The sequence below is a fragment of the Rhinichthys klamathensis genome, unplaced genomic scaffold, assembly GCF_029890125.1.
Source record: "Rhinichthys klamathensis goyatoka isolate OS25496 unplaced genomic scaffold, OSU_Roscu_1.1 h1tg000506l_1, whole genome shotgun sequence".
Taxonomy (NCBI): Eukaryota; Metazoa; Chordata; class Actinopteri; order Cypriniformes; family Leuciscidae; genus Rhinichthys; species Rhinichthys klamathensis.
Window position 1 is genome coordinate 72,213 of NW_026606987.1, and position 19,822 is coordinate 92,034.

At 37.7% G+C, this 19,822-nt stretch overlaps 1 protein-coding gene and 1 long non-coding RNA gene across 2 annotated transcripts; one reads left to right on the forward strand and one right to left on the reverse strand.

Annotated features, from left to right (window-relative positions):
* Nucleotides 1–2,876: 2,876 nt before the first annotated feature.
* On the reverse strand, nucleotides 2,877–10,032 carry nr2f1a (nuclear receptor subfamily 2, group F, member 1a). The gene is made up of 3 exons (XM_056238071.1): nucleotides 8,621–10,032; nucleotides 6,817–7,344; nucleotides 2,877–4,097 (listed from the first exon to the last, which is right to left on the reverse strand). Exons 1-3 carry the CDS (start codon nucleotides 9,051–9,053, stop codon nucleotides 3,823–3,825), a joined length of 1,236 nt encoding a protein of 411 aa, XP_056094046.1. The 5' UTR covers nucleotides 9,054–10,032; the 3' UTR covers nucleotides 2,877–3,822.
* A 4,070-nt stretch (nucleotides 10,033–14,102) lies between these two features.
* LOC130072809 (uncharacterized) lies at nucleotides 14,103–19,815 on the forward strand. The gene is made up of 2 exons (XR_008804175.1): nucleotides 14,103–14,219; nucleotides 19,096–19,815. It is a non-coding gene; the product is annotated as an uncharacterized LOC130072809 (long non-coding RNA).
* The last annotated feature ends 7 nt before the right edge of the window (nucleotides 19,816–19,822 follow it).

Sequence of the window (19,822 nt, forward strand, 5' to 3'; positions counted from 1 at the left end):
CGTTCACAACTGGGGATATTTTATATCCTGTTGTGTTGGATTTGATCCACGGCTTAAGCTTGCTGGGAGCTCTGTGGACGTAGAATTATGCAGTGATCATTGAGAATGTTAACAGAAATGTAGCGTCATAGCCTGCATATGGCCCCTGTGGCACAATGTAAACAGGCAATTTGTGTAATTAAAGTGCAAAATGCACGAATTTCAAACAACATTTTTCAAACAAAAACTTCTCCCACATTACCTTCCACGTGAATGTAACACTATTTATCTACACATAACGTGCGTATTGCTGAATAGAGGGAAGACTGCATGCAAATAAGATAGATAGATAGATAGATAGATAGATAGATAGATAGATAGATAGATAGATAGATAGATAGATAGATAGATAATCTTATGAAGTCACATTAACAAGCTTAAGCAAAGAAATAACCCTATTTTGTCCCATTCGCATATATGTTAATAAATGAAACGAAACGACACGCATTTAGCTTGGTTTAGATACCAGTGTGATGACCAAAGGCCCAGATCGAAGTAACACAACTGTCTAACTCCTTTTTTAGGTGTCTGTTCTTCCCTTGCACACAGACAAAATAAAAAACCATAAATTATGTCCGAATATCCTAAATGTGTCAGATAAACACTCGTACCTCAGTCAAGCGTGACTAAGCTAACAGCAGTTACATTCCATGCCCGCAGTGACTATTTATTTTCTGTAGGAAAACTGTATGTGTCTCAGTCATTTGGTAGTCTTTTTAGTGAGGTAAAACTGCCATGCTAACCTCCTAACCCACTTTAGATCTAAGTGAAGAAATTGACTGAAACCACTGACTGACAATTATGAGAACATGTGCATTTAAAATGTACGCAGTAGAGAACAAGTAACGAAAGTTAGTACACAACATAGGCTGACATGCACCTCATACATAGACTATAATAGCCCCTTTCTTGGTTGTATATGATTCATGTTATTTTATGGATAATTTTTGCTTTGTTAATTAGGAACACATGGCACGAATTCGGTCCTTAGCAACTATTGCTTTATATAGCCTCAAGTCCAACAAATGTAAATCTCAATAGAATGTGTTCCTCTCATTCTGCTATTTCCCGTGAAATAGAGGGAAAAATCTTCAGGGATTTTGATCTCATTACTGCTGAACATGAAAGTGTTTTAAATTGCAGCTCAATGCGATGGTCAACACTTTAGTCGAAGCATTATATAAAAAACAAGAGCACACTTGCCTTTGTTGCCATATTTGGGTAATTTAAGTCCTACTGACTTTGATTTAAAAAATTGACAACATATTGACTATATCGGTACAAATTTATTCCTATTGTGAAACATGTTTGGTTTCCAGCAACAAAGTCTCTACTTGTCCTCAATAGAATTCCCTCGTGTATTGCATCTTTTTTCCCCCTAATAGCTTAACTTGACCATATTTAATTTAGAGAAACCCATGCGCAATTACACTCCAAAGTCACAAATATATATGATCACGCTTGCGTTTGACTTTTTTTTTTTTTGATGGAAATTCTTTTTACAGCGCTAATGTATTGGCCTGGTAAGGCTATACCCAAAAGAAAGCATAGCCTACACATGATCGTTAACTTCATCACCAACAAGCTAACAGTCCCTCCAAAGATTGTATTCTACAGATTATTTCATGAAATTAACGCTGATCTTCCCCATCGAACATATATATTTCGAATATAAATAATGCTGAATATTTTGCAAATGTGGTTTCTTGCAGTCGCTTTGAATGCTGAACGACAAATAGCTTATAAAGGCGATAAGCTAAAATATTATTTAAATGAAACATAGGCTATGTTAACGCCAGTATTACCTGGTAGGTTTACTGAAAAACAGTATGGATCACGAACAATTAAAGCATAGGAAAACCTGCATATTATTTCTGTGATTCGGTCATTCTCTCTTTATGTGAAACAATAACGAACTTGAATTCAAAGAGCAGTGCTCAGTAAAATTTTCAGTGACATTGTGGTCAGCGAAAGTTCTTGTCATTGTACATTGTAACATCATACGTAAAATGTATTTACGTGCATATGAAGGACAATCATGCATGAGTATCAAGTGATTTCCTTTCATGGTTTCAACCAATCATACGAGGCTGCACATGAATTTCTCTCTATCTCGGTACAATAGATCACATTTAGTGCTCATATCGACCGGCTTACATGCGGCATTATACATATCTTAGATTGATCACACATATAACTGCTGCTGCGTTCCTTGAGAAAACATCTGTCCTTACACAGATCCGTTCGCAATCATATCAAAGTAATAATAGTCTGCGAGTTTAGATGGATTTGTTTTCTCTTTCTCTCCACTTCGTTTCTCAAAACTGTGGTGATAGAAGAATAAACCCTTGTTGCCTTATTAGAGGGACGGCATTTCTGTATATCTTCCCTTTGACTATGAGCAAGCATTTCAGTTCAGCCTGGGAAAAAAATTAAACATTAATGCGCTGAAACAGGCATAGATCTTTGAACCAGTCTGTAGCAACGTCACAGAAATTTTATTCTGCTCACGATGCTGACTCCAGATCATAGGCTATAAAACGCACGTGCTCCCCAAAACCCGCACAGAGAATAAATATGCCACCAAAAGTATTCGAATGCTTGCATTTGTGACATATGTGGTATTCTATAGAGGTTTTACAGTATTTCAAAACTCTTCTTGACGGGGTTGAAATTTTGCGTCAACATACTGGTCAGCGTATTAAAACGTTTAGATGAAACAAACCTGTGCTTTTTGGCCTTCCTTACCAAACAAAAATATGCATGCATGTAAAAGCACACCCCAAAAAGCTCATTAATAGCATGAAGGACATTGAATTTGCTGAGAGCGAGACAAGTGTTGCCTATTTCCTTTTTAATAGTATAGTCACCATCACACAACTTCACGCGACCCTTCTGCACAGGCATATCATGGATTGAGCAAAAAATGAAAGGCAACATCCAATAAAAAAGAAATAGCGGAAATATCAAGACGAAACAAACAAAATGTATTTGAAAACGATATATTAAAAGTGCTTTTGACTTTTCATGTCTTTTATCTCTGACTGATGATTGACTCAACACACACACTCGCACACACATACGACCAAGAAAAAGTTTCACCGGTGTCCTCTCCTTCAAAATGTCCATGAGGTCAGATTTTGCCGAAGTTGCATGTCCATAGCATCAAGTGGGGGGGGGAAGGTTCAACCATCAGTGAAATTGTCATTGCGATTAGACTGTGTCTTATTTGTCTAATGTTTTTCTTTATTTTTAAATTCTCACTTCAATTTTAATTCTTGGAGAACATATCTTCAACAACATATATCGCACTCATTATAAGAAGCAAAAGGTTATATAAAAAATCATTAGTATAGAATCACAGAAAAAAACTGGTTTAGAACCAGAAAAAATACAAAACAGAGATACATAGACACAGGACATTTCTTATAATTGCTTGGAAATTTCTTTCCCGCTAAGTCTTGCTCATTTACTGCGCATATGATGTTCTTCATTTTAATTGTACGTATTTTGTTCTTTACAAAACAAAAACAAAAACAAAAGAAAATGAAAATAAAGACTATTTTACAAAATGGAGAGTGTTCTTGATGACGGCGATGGATTTGCACGGGAGTACGTCCAGTTCTTTAATCTTTGTACATTACATATTCCATTTCGGTCCCAGAAGACAAAAAAGAGTGTCTTCCTAAGTGGTCAGAAATTAGGTCCTATATATATAGTCTTCTTGAAAGGGCTTGCAGAATTTTGGTCCTTTAGTCTTTTTGTCTCACTCGCTCATTCGGATCATTGAATGGACATGTAGGGCCAGTTGAAGCTGCTCCCGGATAATAACATATCCCTGATGAGGGTTTCAATGGGAGTTTTACCTACCAAGCGAACGAAGAACAGCTGTTCAATTACTGACGAAGAGACAGTGCGGAGAGAAGGCAGTCGCAGCAAAAGCTTGCCAAAGCGACTGGGCTGGTTCGGGTACTGGCTCCTCACGTACTCCTCCAGGGCGCACTGAGACTTCTCTTGCAGGCTCTCGATGTGTGCAGCATCTGACAGGCCGCAAGCGTCTGAGTAGACAAAACACAGCACAGAAAATAGGCCCAGGTTATCATTCAGCATCAGCATTACGTGTTGTTGACAAAGTGAGATGAACAAACACGAGCCCAACATCATGCATCACGCAGCGTATGAGGCTGCCTGTAATATAAATAAACAATACGACTGCGCAATCCCTCAAGAGTAACAGAACGTATTCCCTGCGTTGTAGGGGACATACCACATGCGCGCTCACAAATCAGACTAAACAAAGTGTTCGTAAGGACGAGGGTGCATAGTAAGCTTGACTGAAGAGGACGGAGAAGGCGTCAAACATGGAAATATCCAGCTACATATTTGAAAGAGAATTTGGCATGGTAATAACCGAATTATAACCTAATTGCTTTCCAGATGCTACCGAGTCATTTCTCGTGCGAATCCCTGTACCAGCAGTTGCCTCTGCTGTGAGTTTGAATGAGGAGGCAAGGCCGCTGGAAGCAATCACATTTATTACCGTGGACTTGCCTGAGGACACAATCGCCTAAATTTACGAAAAGGACATGTATTTTACAGAAAACTGCTCTGGGTCAATAGTGTATGTCAATTAATGACATTACGTCAAACATGTTTGCAATAAACGCCAATGAAGTAGCCTAAACACATAGCTCAAACACTGGGACTGCTAGAATCAGTTCAGCCAAACGTCCTTTCTCTTGAACACTATCGCCAGGCCAATACGCATTTTGTCAGCATTCTAACATGGCGGCTCTGTTGAAGATAGGCCTATTCAAAAGAAGAGTTTACGTCTTGTTGAATTTACGACTTAAAGTGTAACGGCGTTGTGTGGAACGTGCCTCGGCGACTGATCTTAATTGGACTGGACGAAAACACACTGCGGTCAAATAATAACCTTCTGAACTTCTGAACTGTGCTAAGTCCTTGCTAAAATCTCTCAGTAATGTGACCTCATGGGCCACTTTCCGCTACAGCCAACATGTGCAGAAAGCACTGCTATAAAAACAGAGACAATTCAGCAAAATAGCCTACAATATTGTGTTTCGTATGTGTAGGGATGCTTTTGTTAATAGTTTACTTAACGATTTACACTTAATAAGAAAGAACTCGAGAAGATACAAAACCAAGGGGCGCATTATGAATTGTTAATCCATCACGTAAAACATATGACTATATGTTCAAAATGTTATGCAGCACTTCGGTCTGGTAACAAATCAGAAGATATAGCCTACTAATTATTATCGAAACATAGGCCTATTGCTTTCAAGTCTTCCGAATAAGGAAAACCTGATTTACCGAAGTGTCTAGAAGTTGTTTTGAAACGTTACATAGTCCAGACCCAAATATCTGAGTGCTTTGTAATTCATTGTTAAGAATGGCAAGGAACGTTCTGTGTGAGACTGACGTCATTGAGAAACAAATAGCCTATAACGTTACATTTCGGTGGCAAAGATTAGATGTTCAAAACATCAACAAATGTTTTTAAATTTTTGGCATGCTTTACATATGCTAATCAACCCTAACGCATATTTCTGAAAATTAAGGCAATACACAAAGTGTAAACCGAACCGTGGCCTACTTTAACTTGAACGCCTCATCTTATTTTCACCTTAGGGGAAACAGACTACACATTTCATGGCTACACTACAGAACATTTCAGTAAGCTATAGTCTCGTTTTAGACACGTTTTGTTCATATATATATGTGTGTGTGTGTATGTATGTGTGTATATATATATATATGTGTGTGTGTGTAAGCCTGCCCTGCACCTTTGCTCAACAATCAAAGACGTTTAAAGGTATAGAGTAGTTGTATTGACTTATATTGTATTTCCAACTGCTAAAAAAATATTAAAGTTGATATTATTCATAACATTTCATTTATATTTTAGCATACGAAGATCAAATCACCTTAATTAAGACATAAAATATGCACATAATACAATTACGTTGTTATAATATCAGAAACAACAGTGCGCGGAAACCTGAAGAGTGTTATTATCGTTTGTTGCTCAGAAAAAAAAAAAACTAATATATTATAAACATATTTAATTTTACGATGCTAGAGGTGTGAGGGCAAGTTGGTGTCGATCAATGGTTTAGTAAAATTGTTATAGTTTTTTTTTTTTTTTTTTTTTACTATTTGGCAAATTAACCGATCATTAAATTGACTAACACCAGTCTGACGGATATTTCTGCGAAGCCTATAATAAATATATTTTTTAAATATTAGGCAACCCTAGCTTAAAAGCAATTGTTAATAATAGCAACCTTTTCTCAACAGAGAGGGCCCCAGATGTATATTTGTGTATGTACACTGTGGCATCCTGTACAACTGTGAACAGTGGTTGAGCATATTTAAGAGAGATATTCTGAATGAGATTTACACTTGATTGAACAAATATTGGCCTAAATATTTTCCAAAAACATAGAATTAATGTGAAATGCATATTCAATCTCATAAATTGAATTTATGCTTTATTGTCAGCCTCCACTAATATTACAAAATAATATTATCGGTGGACTACAATAATAGGCCTATATTACACTTTGTATTACATTAAATATTAAATATTGTGAATACATTTTAAATATGTCTAGCACTTGTGCGCTAAATAGATTTTACAGCACAAAGCCAGCTTGAGGCCCACTAGTGAAGCTTCGATGCCGAAGCTTAGCCACCCCGTATTGCATTGCCCCCTTATGTCTGTAAGTAGGCCTCGTCTCACACACTCACCTGATGTGAAGAGCACTATTGCCTTAATGCAGCTGTATTCTGCAGAATCGACGTGCAGTGCTTTGAGCTTCTCGACTTGTTCCTGGAAGATACGAATGTGATCCATGAAGGCCACGACGCGATCCGCCGACATAGGCGAGGCGTGCAGGCCGGCAGCGGCAAGCAGTGGGGCCACATGTAGGGGCATGGAGCACTGAGCCGCGTTTAGCACAAATAACTCGCTCCATGTCAGTCTGAGCAGGGACACCTGGTCGGTGATCTGCAGGTCTGGAAAGAAAGGGATGTTCCTCGCCCATTCCACAGCACTGAAGAGCAGACGAGCCGCAAGCTCACAGATGTTCTCGATCCCCATAATATTATTGGGCTGCATGCACTGGCTGCCATAGCGAGACGTAGGATAAGGCTCTGCCCGAAGTAGTAACGAGATGTATCCGGAGAGATAGCAATGACCATTCAGAGGATCCCCGTTCGTTAGCGCGTACTGGCCCGGGTTCGGTTGGGTTGGAGGCATTCTTCCTCGCTGAACCGCTGACAAAAAGAAAGAAAGGGAGAGGAAATGTACATCTAAAACTGTGAAACATCATGTGGAAGCTTTACTTCGAGTGCATGAGTAGTCTGGACTGCTGTTTAACATCTACGAAAATACAACTAAATTACAAACTATTTGGCACTGCGTTTCGGGGGAAAAAAAATAATTTCAAATGGTCCTTGAATTCATATGCTAACCTATGGCGGCGATGTTTAGCTTTGTTTATGGACTTCTATGAAGACATACAAACACTCTCTAGCTTTTTCTCGTTTTTTTTGTCTTCACACACACGTACACACGAACACAATTGTTTATGTGTTTGTTTGATTTGCATGTTGTAAACAGTGTGGACGAGGATCGAGCTTAAATCTCGACTACTCAGAACTAGTTCAATTCCAGCAGCCTCTTTCTTGTTACCAATATACACTCCAATATTAGGCCTACTTTGCCTGTAATATACATAGATTTGTGTGTAGTAATAAGTTTACAGGCAATTTAATGTTTAAGATATACTAACTTTCAATCAGATTTATTTTTTTATCCACAACCGAGCACGAAGACTTTGTTTTTATTATTGATAACAACAAAAAGCATATATATATATATATAGGCCTATATATAGGCATTATCTTACGTTGAACTATTTCTTATTTTAAGACAATTTAGAGGTCCTTAATAGCAGTTTCGTTCTGCTCAGTTATTAAGAGTAGACTTGCATAGGCCATTGTTCGCATACAGCTTAGGCTGAGAGGGGACAGACAGGCCTCTAAACGCTTACTCAAAGCTACGGCGTAAAAACAGATGCACATCTTATTTTCAAAGATAAAACTATAGCCCCTTATTTCATTTAGGTGTACAATAAGTGGTTAGTGCGTGTAGTAGTCTTTTCGGTAGGCTTGTACAGTCTTTCAGCACGCACGCGCGCGCACAAACACACACACACACACACACACACACACACACTTTATCCTTCTCTTTCTCTCTTTTACACACATACAGTGCTCATAGGTGACTTTAATATATCATGTAATTGGCTGAGTTGAAAGGGTGCATATGATGCTTACCTATCCATGTGAACAATATCACTTAGATGCATGCTGCTCTTGCCTATGCGAGCGGATTTACTACTGCTTGTACGCGCCCTCTGACACTCTTTAGTAAGCAATCAAAGCGAATTTATTTCGCGCTTGTATATGTGCGAGCTTTACGTAACTGGCTCTGAACAAAAAACATGTGTGTAGCAATAGAGTGTTGCGTTTAGAAAAATATATTCACCTTCCCGCCGCATGCCCACTTTTAAACATTTCTTCAGCCGACAATATTGGCACTGATTACGATGGTGCTGGTCAATAGGACAGTTCCTGTTGGCACGACATGTATATGTTAAGTTCCTTCGGACACTCCTCTTGAAGAAACTTTTGCATCCTTCGCAGGTGAATTGACCATAGTGCTTGCCGCTCGATTTGTCCCCGCAAACAACACATTCTATATGCTGCTGACTCTGTCCAGAATTCTGGCTGCCCTTGTCGCCAGCCGTCCCCGGTGTGGACGGGGGTCCTGGCTGACTGGGAGTCTGCGGAGTGTGTGGTGCCGCTGACGCCGCCTGCTGTTGCTCCCTTGCCGGCTGAGCTGCTGGATTGGGGCCGCTCGGAGGTCCTCCGGCCACGTCTTCCTGCGGATCTCGCCATACGCTAACTACCATTGCCATATCTCGGGCCCGAAAAGTGCTTTCAAGCGAACTGGTCGCTCGGATATCGGAGCAGGGAAAAGGGAAATCTTGAACGAACGGCAGCGCGAATTCAAATCGGAGCACTCAATCTCATAGGGAAAAAAGTAGAAGCAGAAAATGATCAATACATTCAAAATACCGCAGTCGATAGAAAGGCACCCGATCAGGATATGCAATTGTCGGGAGGCCAGTTCCAAGGTAAATTGCAGACAGCCATTCGGGAACCCAATCGTGTATAGAGAAAGCGATCCCAGACGCAATAAAAAAGAAAATCAGTTTTCTTAAAAAATACCGCAATAAAAATTCTTCACGTTGAAGCAAAAATAATAGCTTTCTGGTGGACCGGAGATCCAAAGTGCTGTGCAAAATAAATTCCCCTCTTTTTTCTTCCTTGCTCCTCTCTCCGTCTTCGCGGTTGAAGAGGAGGAAACACTGAAGAACGGATTTCTCTATCTATGTTCATGAATAAAGCTCATCTGGTCCGACGAAAGAAAAAAAAAAACAACGTCGCCCGAGTGCCTATGTAGTTTCACCTCTCCAGTAGGAACAGAGCAACGATAAAAAGAAGAAGAAAAAAAACCCAACTAATGGAATATGTAAGGAGCAGAGACTCAAAAAAAGAATGCGTTTTAACGGGAGTACCAGCGGAGCAATGTTTCCGAAACGGAGATCTGCGCGAATGTCTGTATATAGTGAACTTTGACACTACTATTGAAACTGACACGTTTCTATGGAGATCGCTGCGCCTTATATGGTGCTCGTGTCAAGGAGCCAAGAGAGGGGCTGCTGGCAACTGATAATCAAAGGCGACTGACTGGTCAGAACCCTGCATCGGGGGGGAGAGAGAAAATGGGAGGCTAAGGTTAGCCAAGCCTCCTTCACTCCATTGGTTAGAGTCCTCGCTCCTCGCTACCTACGACTGAGGGCTCTGACAAGCACAATTTACATTGCGCTCGCCCCTGCGCGGCTATTTACTTTGAAACCCGATTAGAATGGACCGTCTATTGTCACAAAAAGAGGAAGAAACCCCAGAAAGAAGCGGCTAAAAGCGGGATGAAAGCAATAAGCGAACTATACGCGCACGTGAAATATAAACAAATGCATGTGAGGCAGAGAGAACTGGTGCGAGCCTCACAAAGTTGAAAGTATTGTCTTCAAAGCTGTAGTCTTAATTACAAAAATACCCATCGCAACGTCCAGATTTGAACTATGAAGGTCCCATTGACATTTTACGTAATTTGACAGAACAATACTGATTGGAAACTGCGTATCAATGCATAAAGCAGATTTTCACGCGTCACTTAAGCATATCTCAGTAAAACGATCAAATAAATAAATGAAAAAAACGTATTGGGACTCGTGATGACTATAGTTTGACTAGAAAGATATCAGTATAATGGAATGCTTTAGCAGTGATAGGAAACAGATCAAGCCAGCCAGGGCACAAAAGAGGAATCAGACTATTATGATATTCGAAAGTATAAAAATCCATCGTTCAGTGTGTTTTAACAGATTATCAACGATGGAAGTTTTTTGTAGACTATAATGCGCATGGAAACCGGCTTTTTGTGCATGAATGCCGAAGGCTGCGCTGTACAGGCTTATAATGTCTGGATCGGGCTGCCATCTAGCGTACAGTAGACAATTACAGCGACATAAAAATGAGTAATTTATTGTCTTTTTTTTTTGCATGTTCCTAAATGTAGTTCAGAGACAAATTACGCCGTGGGATGAACTTATCAGATTTTAATTTTATTGATGTATTTATGACACTTAGGCTATATGATTATTTCAAAGTCTTACTTTGATCATGAATCTTCATGACCTAGTGGAACTTGATAATCATTAAGCCTGTTTTATTTAGCAATGCCTGTACTTAGAAATAATTAGTTTTACGGAGAAACAAGTTTTGGTCATTGCCAGTTGACATAACTGAGATCTTTAAAAGCAAATTAAGCAGGCAGGCTATTAGTTAATTAAACCTCTTAGTAACTTTTATCATGACAAACTATTTCACCAGAACTCTGCTATATATTAACTCTGCATCAAGTCCAAAACTGTGCGAAAGAAGTTAAGAGGAGGCAAACACCGACATCCGTCCGTTTACGAAACCCTTACAAATAGGTAGCCTATTTTCAACTCGACCGCGGAGCTTCCTCCGTCTCTCCTCACACCGATCCGCAGAAACGCATGCTGCTGTCCTCTGTTCTTTGCAAAGGTGAAACGAATAAGATTAAAAGGAACAAAGAGAAACTTCTTTAAGTGTACCATCAAGGTTTTACTCCACAGACAGGGAAGAGAGCGAGAGGGGAGAGAGGGAGAGGGACAGCGAATGGGAACACAAGGCACGCATGAAAACAGTATTGAAGAAATGGTAAAGTGGACACTTGGACATTCAAAGTGCGAGCGCCCCAGCGACTGGTGGGTATCATACTTTGGGATCGGCGGTTTCTCAGTTTGGTCCATATTTGAAAGGCAAGTACTTTTTATCAATTTATGCAATCCCAGATTTTTTTTGGTGAAATTCATTTAAATATCTCGCAATGTATACGCAAACTTGTATCAAACTAAAACCTCAAATACTCATGAAATTAAGAACGTGAGACTGTCAGGTGAAAGCAATGCGGATACAGACCACGGGAGATCGGTGGACAGAATTCTATCGATCACTTGCACTAGCCTACCTACTCTTAAAAACAAAACAAAAAAACTCTAACGTTGTAGTAACGCTGAACATGACTGAACGTTTGACTTTAAGAAACGCCTTTTCACCTGTGTTATTCGTCTTGTATGATCTCGTAATGGGAAGATCGATAGCAGTCTGTTTGTCTAAGTGATAATGTCAACGGATTAAAAGGACGATTATAAGATAGACATGTTCAGAATAAAGTAGGGCTGACGCGTGTTCATAAAAAATTAAACCATTTTGATAAGAAGCAAAAAAACTAATGAAAGAAGTATAAATGTAGCCTATATATCTGCCTTAAAGGATTGTTTTTTTTTCTCTCATTAAATGAAAAATGAGTTATCAACATACTTAAAGGCAATTATGGCACAATTAAAGACAGAGAGCACATTTCACTATATAAATCTTACATCTTTTTTTGGGGATCATTATATATATATATATATATATATATGTGTGTGTGTGTGTGTGTGTGTGTGTGTGTGTGTGTGTGTGTGTGTGTGTGATCCCATATATATATATATATATATATATATATATATATATATAAATATGTGTGTGTGTGTGTGTGTGTGCCTATTTATATAGAAATATAGCGTTAGGCCGTGTACTCATCAAAAAGCTCTTGTTAGTCATGAGTTTGTAATGCACGTTTTATCGATAGAAAGTAAGTAAAATAAAGTGCAAAACAATGTTCAAGAAGTTAGTTACAATGTTTCAAATGGCAATATAAAGGATAATTATCATTATAAAATAATAAAATAAAATTAGATAATCATAATCATATGACTAAGTTATGTTATCTATTGAAATCAACGATGGTCGAAGAGATGCGTCTTTATGCTGCAATGTTTTGATGTGTGATGATGATGATGACAATATTAATAATAATAATAATGATGATGATAATTAATCGTTTTACAGCACCTCATACAATTTGTAATATAGCGTTATATTTCTTAATGACCGTGCAAACTCGTTCAAAATAGCAATAAACAACATATAGGCTACCGTTTAGTCTAATCTAATGCATGAACCCTAAGAGCTGCTCGAGTAATAAAATCCCACGAATGGCGGACCTCCTACCAAGGGAGCACGAATGTAAATACGCTCGGGTTAGATGCTATAAACTCTAAAGACAGCGCACGGATACAACTTTCCTTATTTTATCAGACACCTATGATGTTACTTTTATCCAAAGTCCCATTGAAAACAGAATAAATTGTATAATTTTTGTTTACTTACATTTACAGTTTTTACAGTAAACATCTGAACTTAAAACACACTAAAGAGTTAGGTTTGTAGTTTTTACCTCTCCGTATACAGATCAAATAAAGCTTCCCTTGAAACTGAATTGCTTGTGTATCACAATGACTGAATCATTTGTACTAAAGACATATCTGAATCGTCTGTTGCTTGATACCAGGCCTGTCATGAGCAGTTTTATAATGTCAGTAATCATTACATACAAAAGTATAATATGTAGGTTTAAATATATAGGCATATATAGCCTACTAGAAAAAAAATGCATGACAGAAATATAAACTTGAACAAATACAGATAAAAAAAAAATTAATCAACAAAGCAATTTATCAAAACTTTCATCAAAGTAGAGGATCTCTGCATTGCAAGTTACACAACGCGTTTCAGTTAAAATTGCGGATAATTTAAATGTGATAACCATTATGGGAAGCATTTGCTTATGGTATAGTTTTAAAGTTATCTACGTTGTGAGTGTTGCATTGAAGAAAACGTGTGTTAAGAGAGACATTTTGTTCTAGTTGGTTATATTTTGCTCTCTGTAATCTCAGTTTTTAAACACGTTGCGCGCCTCTCTAATGCGATGGTGGGTTTTTGTCACTTTGAGTAGTAGTGAGTTGAAAGGGAAGAGGAGGGGGCTTTTGTTCAATTTGATCCCTAACTATTTGGGGGCTCAGATTGGTGTGAAAGGGACGAGAAGGTCACTTGAAATCGCCTTTTATCCACTGCCATTTTCTCTATGGATCAGCAACTTTCAATGGACATCATCTAATCGCTCTTAATGGAAAGGGTAGTGGGGAGAGTTGTGGAAAATATCTTAAACTACGCCACTTAATATTACTGCATGGGCTATTTAAAAGACGTACTCATTAATGTTTCGCACAAAATCACTTCAGCATTCCCCCCACCCGTTTGTGTTTCATGCTTGAAGATTTAGCTGAATATTGCCTATAAAGGCGTCATAAACAGCATGGCAGTCACTTTACATCTTGGGTCAGCTGACCAACTAAAGCTATGTAGATAAAAAAAAAAAAATCAGATTATATATATATATATATATATATATATATAGGCCTACTTTAACATCTCTTTATTTACAACGCACATAAACAGGCGAATCATCTTACTGCCAGTGTGGGGCTCTGTTGATAGCCTATAGGATGATTACGGTGGCCGTCACGGGGGATGAAGAAAAACAGGTAGGAAAATAGGCCTATTATTTTTTACAGCTTATAGATTTTTAAGTGGCCCACAAAACTAAATGCATTGTCAAATTCCGAATTAATTATAAAATCGAGTTGACTGTAATTGTCCACAATGGGGGAATTTTTTTCTTTCTAAGCTTGTGGTAGGAGTTTAGTTAGAGAGACTGTCAGTTTATGCTGGAGGTAATGGCTTTATTGCTCACAAACCATCATCTATTTAGAGCTTATGTACTAATTGCCTTGGATGGCCTCATAGACCAAGATCATAAATCCGTTAGCAGTTAAAACGAGCCAAGACCCATAATTAGGCTAACTTGCGCTTCTGACATTCCCTCAAAAGGCATGCAAACCACAACAATGATACTAAAGTACACGTATCGTATGTTGTCAGCAAATCCTTAAGGAGCTCCATCTCATACATTAGACATGGGAAGAAACTTAACAGCACAGACAGAATTCATAAAAGTCTTAAAATAATTAATTAAAAATAAATATTTGTAATGATAGTAAACCTGTAGGCGTCGACTTGTCTAGGTGTTAGGCTACTTAAATTAGTTTTTAGCAAACACAATATAAGGGCTGGATTTCCCGAAGCAAAAGCAGAAGGAAGCAGAGGTAAAACGTCAGGTGCACGTAAGTAGGCTACTTTAATCTCTCGGGCATGTTTTCTCAAAAGCATCGCTACATAAATAGAACTTAAGCGTTTTAAAGAAAGTCTCAATAACAACCACTCAGCTTCTTTACGTGAATTTAAAATGATCTTTTTTATTATATATTTTTAAACTTTTATCTTGTTTTTAGGTCGTCAGAGCCAATGGGACATTTAATAAACAATATTACAACTTTTGATAATTTTCAAATTCATTGTAGCTATAGGCTACCATACACCCTGGAAAAAAGTGTGTAAAAATCGCATTGAAAGCGGCACTTAACTGTGTGCGCATGTCACGTGATAGGTCTGGATTTAGGCTACTTGCAGACTACACGGTATAACTTTATGCAGGGATTATGTTTTATGCAGAATATTGATGTCAGAAGACAACATGTGCTCCTAAAATATTTTTAATAAACAAAATAAATGAATAAATATTTTATTATTTTCATTAACATCTACAGTATGAAGTTAGCATCGATATTAAAATATTATCTTACCAAAGCCATAATCCTTTATTTGACTAAATTCTGTAATTATTAATAACTTCAACACCTGCACAAGATGACGCGCAATTTCCACTTTAGGCAGTTTCACACTCTTCGTTTTGGAGAGGCCAACTCTTCGACATATTGGAGAAAGTCAATGCCTTACTTAAGCACGTTTGCACCTGACTGCTCCTGTAAACGTTGCACTAAAGTTCTGAGGTGTATATGTGCTTGCAGCTTGTTTGTCTGTAAAAGTAGGCTACGGACGTTAGTTAGGCTACTAACGATAAGAGCGTATACCGGCCTGCAACCAGCCCAGTCGTGTATTGCGTTGTGGTATATGATTGAAAATAGTCGTATAGGCCTAGCCTATACTGTAACATAAAAAGCAAGCCATTTTTCTAAAATAGGCCTATATAAATCCAGATCTATTATCCTATTTAACGTTGTTAGTGCAAGGTGTTTTAGGAAACAAGGGGTTAAGTTAGTTAGGAATTCAACACAAAAAGTATCCTACACCCCAATGTAATTTATAACCATAGAGATTGCCGAGAAACCAGATGTCCACCCTACTTTTATCTGCTTAAACCTTTTGTCATCGGATTTTGTTATGGTTTCACAATGAATGTCCGAACAAGAGCAAATCCTAAATAAGCACACGAGCGGAAGTCTTCTTAGCAGAGAAGAGCAACGATAAGCGACTGTATTTGAGGGGGAGAGCTTTTGTTGTGTGAGGTAGAGTCACCTCGCATATTTATAATGGTCTGTTTAAACCGACCCGCAGAGGGAATTTAATTGGAATTTCGTCTGTCTTAGGCACATCCACGCTGGAAGACAGACGAGATTAATTGCTTTAAAAAGGGTGATAATGTACACGTGCAGGACGACTACAGATAAAGACACCTAATGTCTGACTTTTCAAATATAATTTTCAGTTTCACTCAAACTAAATGCTTTGCCGTTGTCTAATGGTAAATATGATTAAGATTGGCTAGAAATATTAGGCTATATGCCCCCCCCCCCCCCCCCCCACACACACACACACCTCAGGCATTTTGAGTTGTCAGAGGTTCAGTGATAGAAGGAGATGTGAGAAAAGATCATAAGCAATAGCTCAAACATGCAGGTTTACTAAATTAGATTAACATTAACCCTTAAAAAAATCTTGTCAAAAAATAAAATTTGCTTTATCAATAATTTCTTGGATTGAGTACATCTCCAAATGTCCCCAAGCTATAAGTTAACATTCTCTAAAGTAAACTTTAAAATACGAAAAAGTAATCTCCCTTATACCGTCAAACATGCAGCTTGAAGTATCAACATGTAGCTATATTTTACAGTATCAGTTAGAAATAAAGAAAACAGCCGACCTGCTTCTCCTTATAGTGAAAGCAACAGTTCTATGGAGCAATGTTGACTCATAAGGTAAAATAAATTGGGTTTGTGAGTAATTTTCACTTTGCTGAGTAGTTAGTCACATTAGGGTTTTAAGGCAAATACTAGCAGGTTGTTTGAGGCTATCTAGAGCTAAAAACGGGCAGCTAAATTGATGACTCACTGGGTTCAGAAATCTTTCCCCCCATCAGTGTCCAGAACAGCTGTGTATAGTCAGGAGACTTTCTGAGTGAATTATGTGTCTTTATTTAAGAGCAAAGTTGCTTAAATAGCTAATAAACGATGGCACCTGATGACTTCCTGCGAGAAAACAGAACTAAGAGAGAGAAAAAAATGATGATCAAAATCAGAAAGAGCTTCTGTCTTTGAATATGCACCGACACATAAAAGGTATGTTCTTGTTTACAGGAGCTTAGAGCACTTACATATTATACAAGGTACATTACAAGAAAAATAAAATCTAAACGTATTATACAAGGTACATTACAAGAAAAATCAAATCTAAACAGAGTAAACAGAACACGTGTGTATAGGTGTGTGCACAAACTAGCTATTGTAACATTATGGTTCTTTTCCAAGTTATGGTATGGTAACACTTTTATTATGCTAACACTAAAATAAGGTTTCATTTGTTACCATTAGTTAATGTATTAACTAACATGAACTAACAACGAGCAATACATTTGTTTTATTTATCTTTGTTAATGTTAGTTAATAAAAATACAGTTGTTTATTGTTTGTTCATGTTAGTTCACAGTGCATTGACTAATGGTAACAAATACAACTTTTGGTTTTAATAATGCATTAGCAAATGTTGAAATTAAGATGAACTAAGATTAATAAATGCTGTAGAAGTATTGTTCGTTTGTAACTGAAGTAGTTAACTAATGCTAACTAATGAAACCTTATTGTAAAGTGTTACCATTATTATTAACTATTTTTGACTCATAGTACTGTCAGTGTATCATTATCATGTGCACCATTTCATTATTATTTTAATGTACATTATTTATAGGTTTCTGCCAATCTGCCAATTTGTTTGTATAGTTTGAGGAACAGAACCCATCTAAGTATGATCTTACTTCCTGTCTGCCAAGAGCAACTTTAGTTCCCTACAAAGCCAAACCAAGTAGATATCATTTTTGTCACCAATGTCCAATATTGTCTCTTACACAATGATCGATCATGTGACAGATAGGTTTCTGCTCAGATTCATAGAAAACAAAGTGTGACAAACAAATATATCAACCAATAATAGCTTCCTTATCACATCATTTGCATAATATAATGAAACAACAGAACAGAAGTCACTTACATTTTCTCCCTTCAGTCATCAGACACTATAGATTTGCTGAAGATGTATTTTGTTTTGTCAGAATTCATAATATCCATAATCCTCCAACTAATTGTATAGGGCGTGGTGTAGTGTATCTATGTAAACAATGCATATCATACTGGTAATCTGTTTAGTCTCACTCCTAGTAGCCCTCAGTCATATGTTCAACAATGTCAAGCATCCTCAGTCACAGTTTTCAGCTCAGGCCTATGGATTTAAACAACGAAACCTGAATCAGGAATCAGAGCAACACTCATGATTTACCTACATGTCTTTCCTGTCACTAAGCAAAAAGTTCCCTCATCGTTTCTATCATATTGTTTTTGATCAATTAACTGACTAAATATTAGGTTTTGAACACTGCTACTGTCATGTCCACTTTCAATTCACATTTATTTGAATAGCGCTTTTCACAATAGTTTCAAAGCAGCTTTTAAAAAAAGTGTGCGTCTACATTACAATTTAGAGTGATCTATCAGAGGTGACTGTGTCCAAGTAGTGTATTTTTTAGAAATGTACATATACATTTAATACATTAATACATGATGTTAGATAGCTAACACAGCATGTATTAATTTAAGGCAGAAACAATTAGCTCATTACAAGTTGTGAACGTAATGATTACAATATATAGAAAATTAGCATTGGTGCATGTTGATTCAGTGTCAAAGGCATTCAAATAGGCAGTTTGGTCACCAAAAACAACTCGTCCCTGTATTTTCCTTTGCCTCGGTTTGTCACTCTTTTTGTCCCTCTTCATCAGAATATGTCAATAAGCTAGCAATAGATAGTTGCAGATGTCAATGAAGAATATACTCCTCTATACATTTCCTAGAAATCGCTACATGAAGGCAATAGACATTAGACATAACCTTAGAATCTGACTGTGTCTCTCTCTCTGCTTCTCTTTTAAGAAAGTGCTCAGTGAACTTTCAGCTAAACGGGACAGTTGCACACTCTCAATAAGCATTGTCTTTTTTTTCTGTTTTTCTTTTTCAGATTCTCAAAGACGGGCAGCTATGAGATATCTGCATGCTTTAGGTGGAAAAACACATGATCAGGGTTGGAATATACTTGAACATACACACACTTACACAATAGAATGTAAAAACAGCACCTGCATCTCTGTTTACACGTATTACTCTTGCAGTGTCCTTCTATCAGTTCTATCTGTCAGCAAAGGAAAAGAATGCAGCCATGATGCCATGAACACACATTCCTCAAAGCAATCTCTTTACCTCATAAAACATCATCTTTGGATAAATATAGTCAGGTTACCAGAGCTCTTATTTAAAAATCTGTGAAAAAAAGCATGTTTTTGAAAGTGAAAGAGGACCGATTACAGACAGCTGTGGCACTCCAAATGTGCCTCTCCACCCCATGGTTAGGACAGCAGTTAGTGAGGGACTTCCTGCATGGAAAGCTGTGTATGTTTTCCTTCAGTGAATTGAACATCCTGCAGATCTTAAATTCCAGTCAGCAATAAACTCCCTGACCTCTGAGCACAAAATTAGGCGCATCATATAAGCAAGAGACACAAGCGAAAGGAGGGACTGCAAAACAAAACCGAAAGATAGAGATAAACGAAAATGACAAAGAAAGAATGAGAGAATGCAAACTCACACATTTCTGTGCGAGTTTTCTTAATTATTCATTGTATGAAAAGGATTACGAAAAAGGAAACTAGTTTACATGATTAATTATTAGCAGTTACATTTTCAATAGC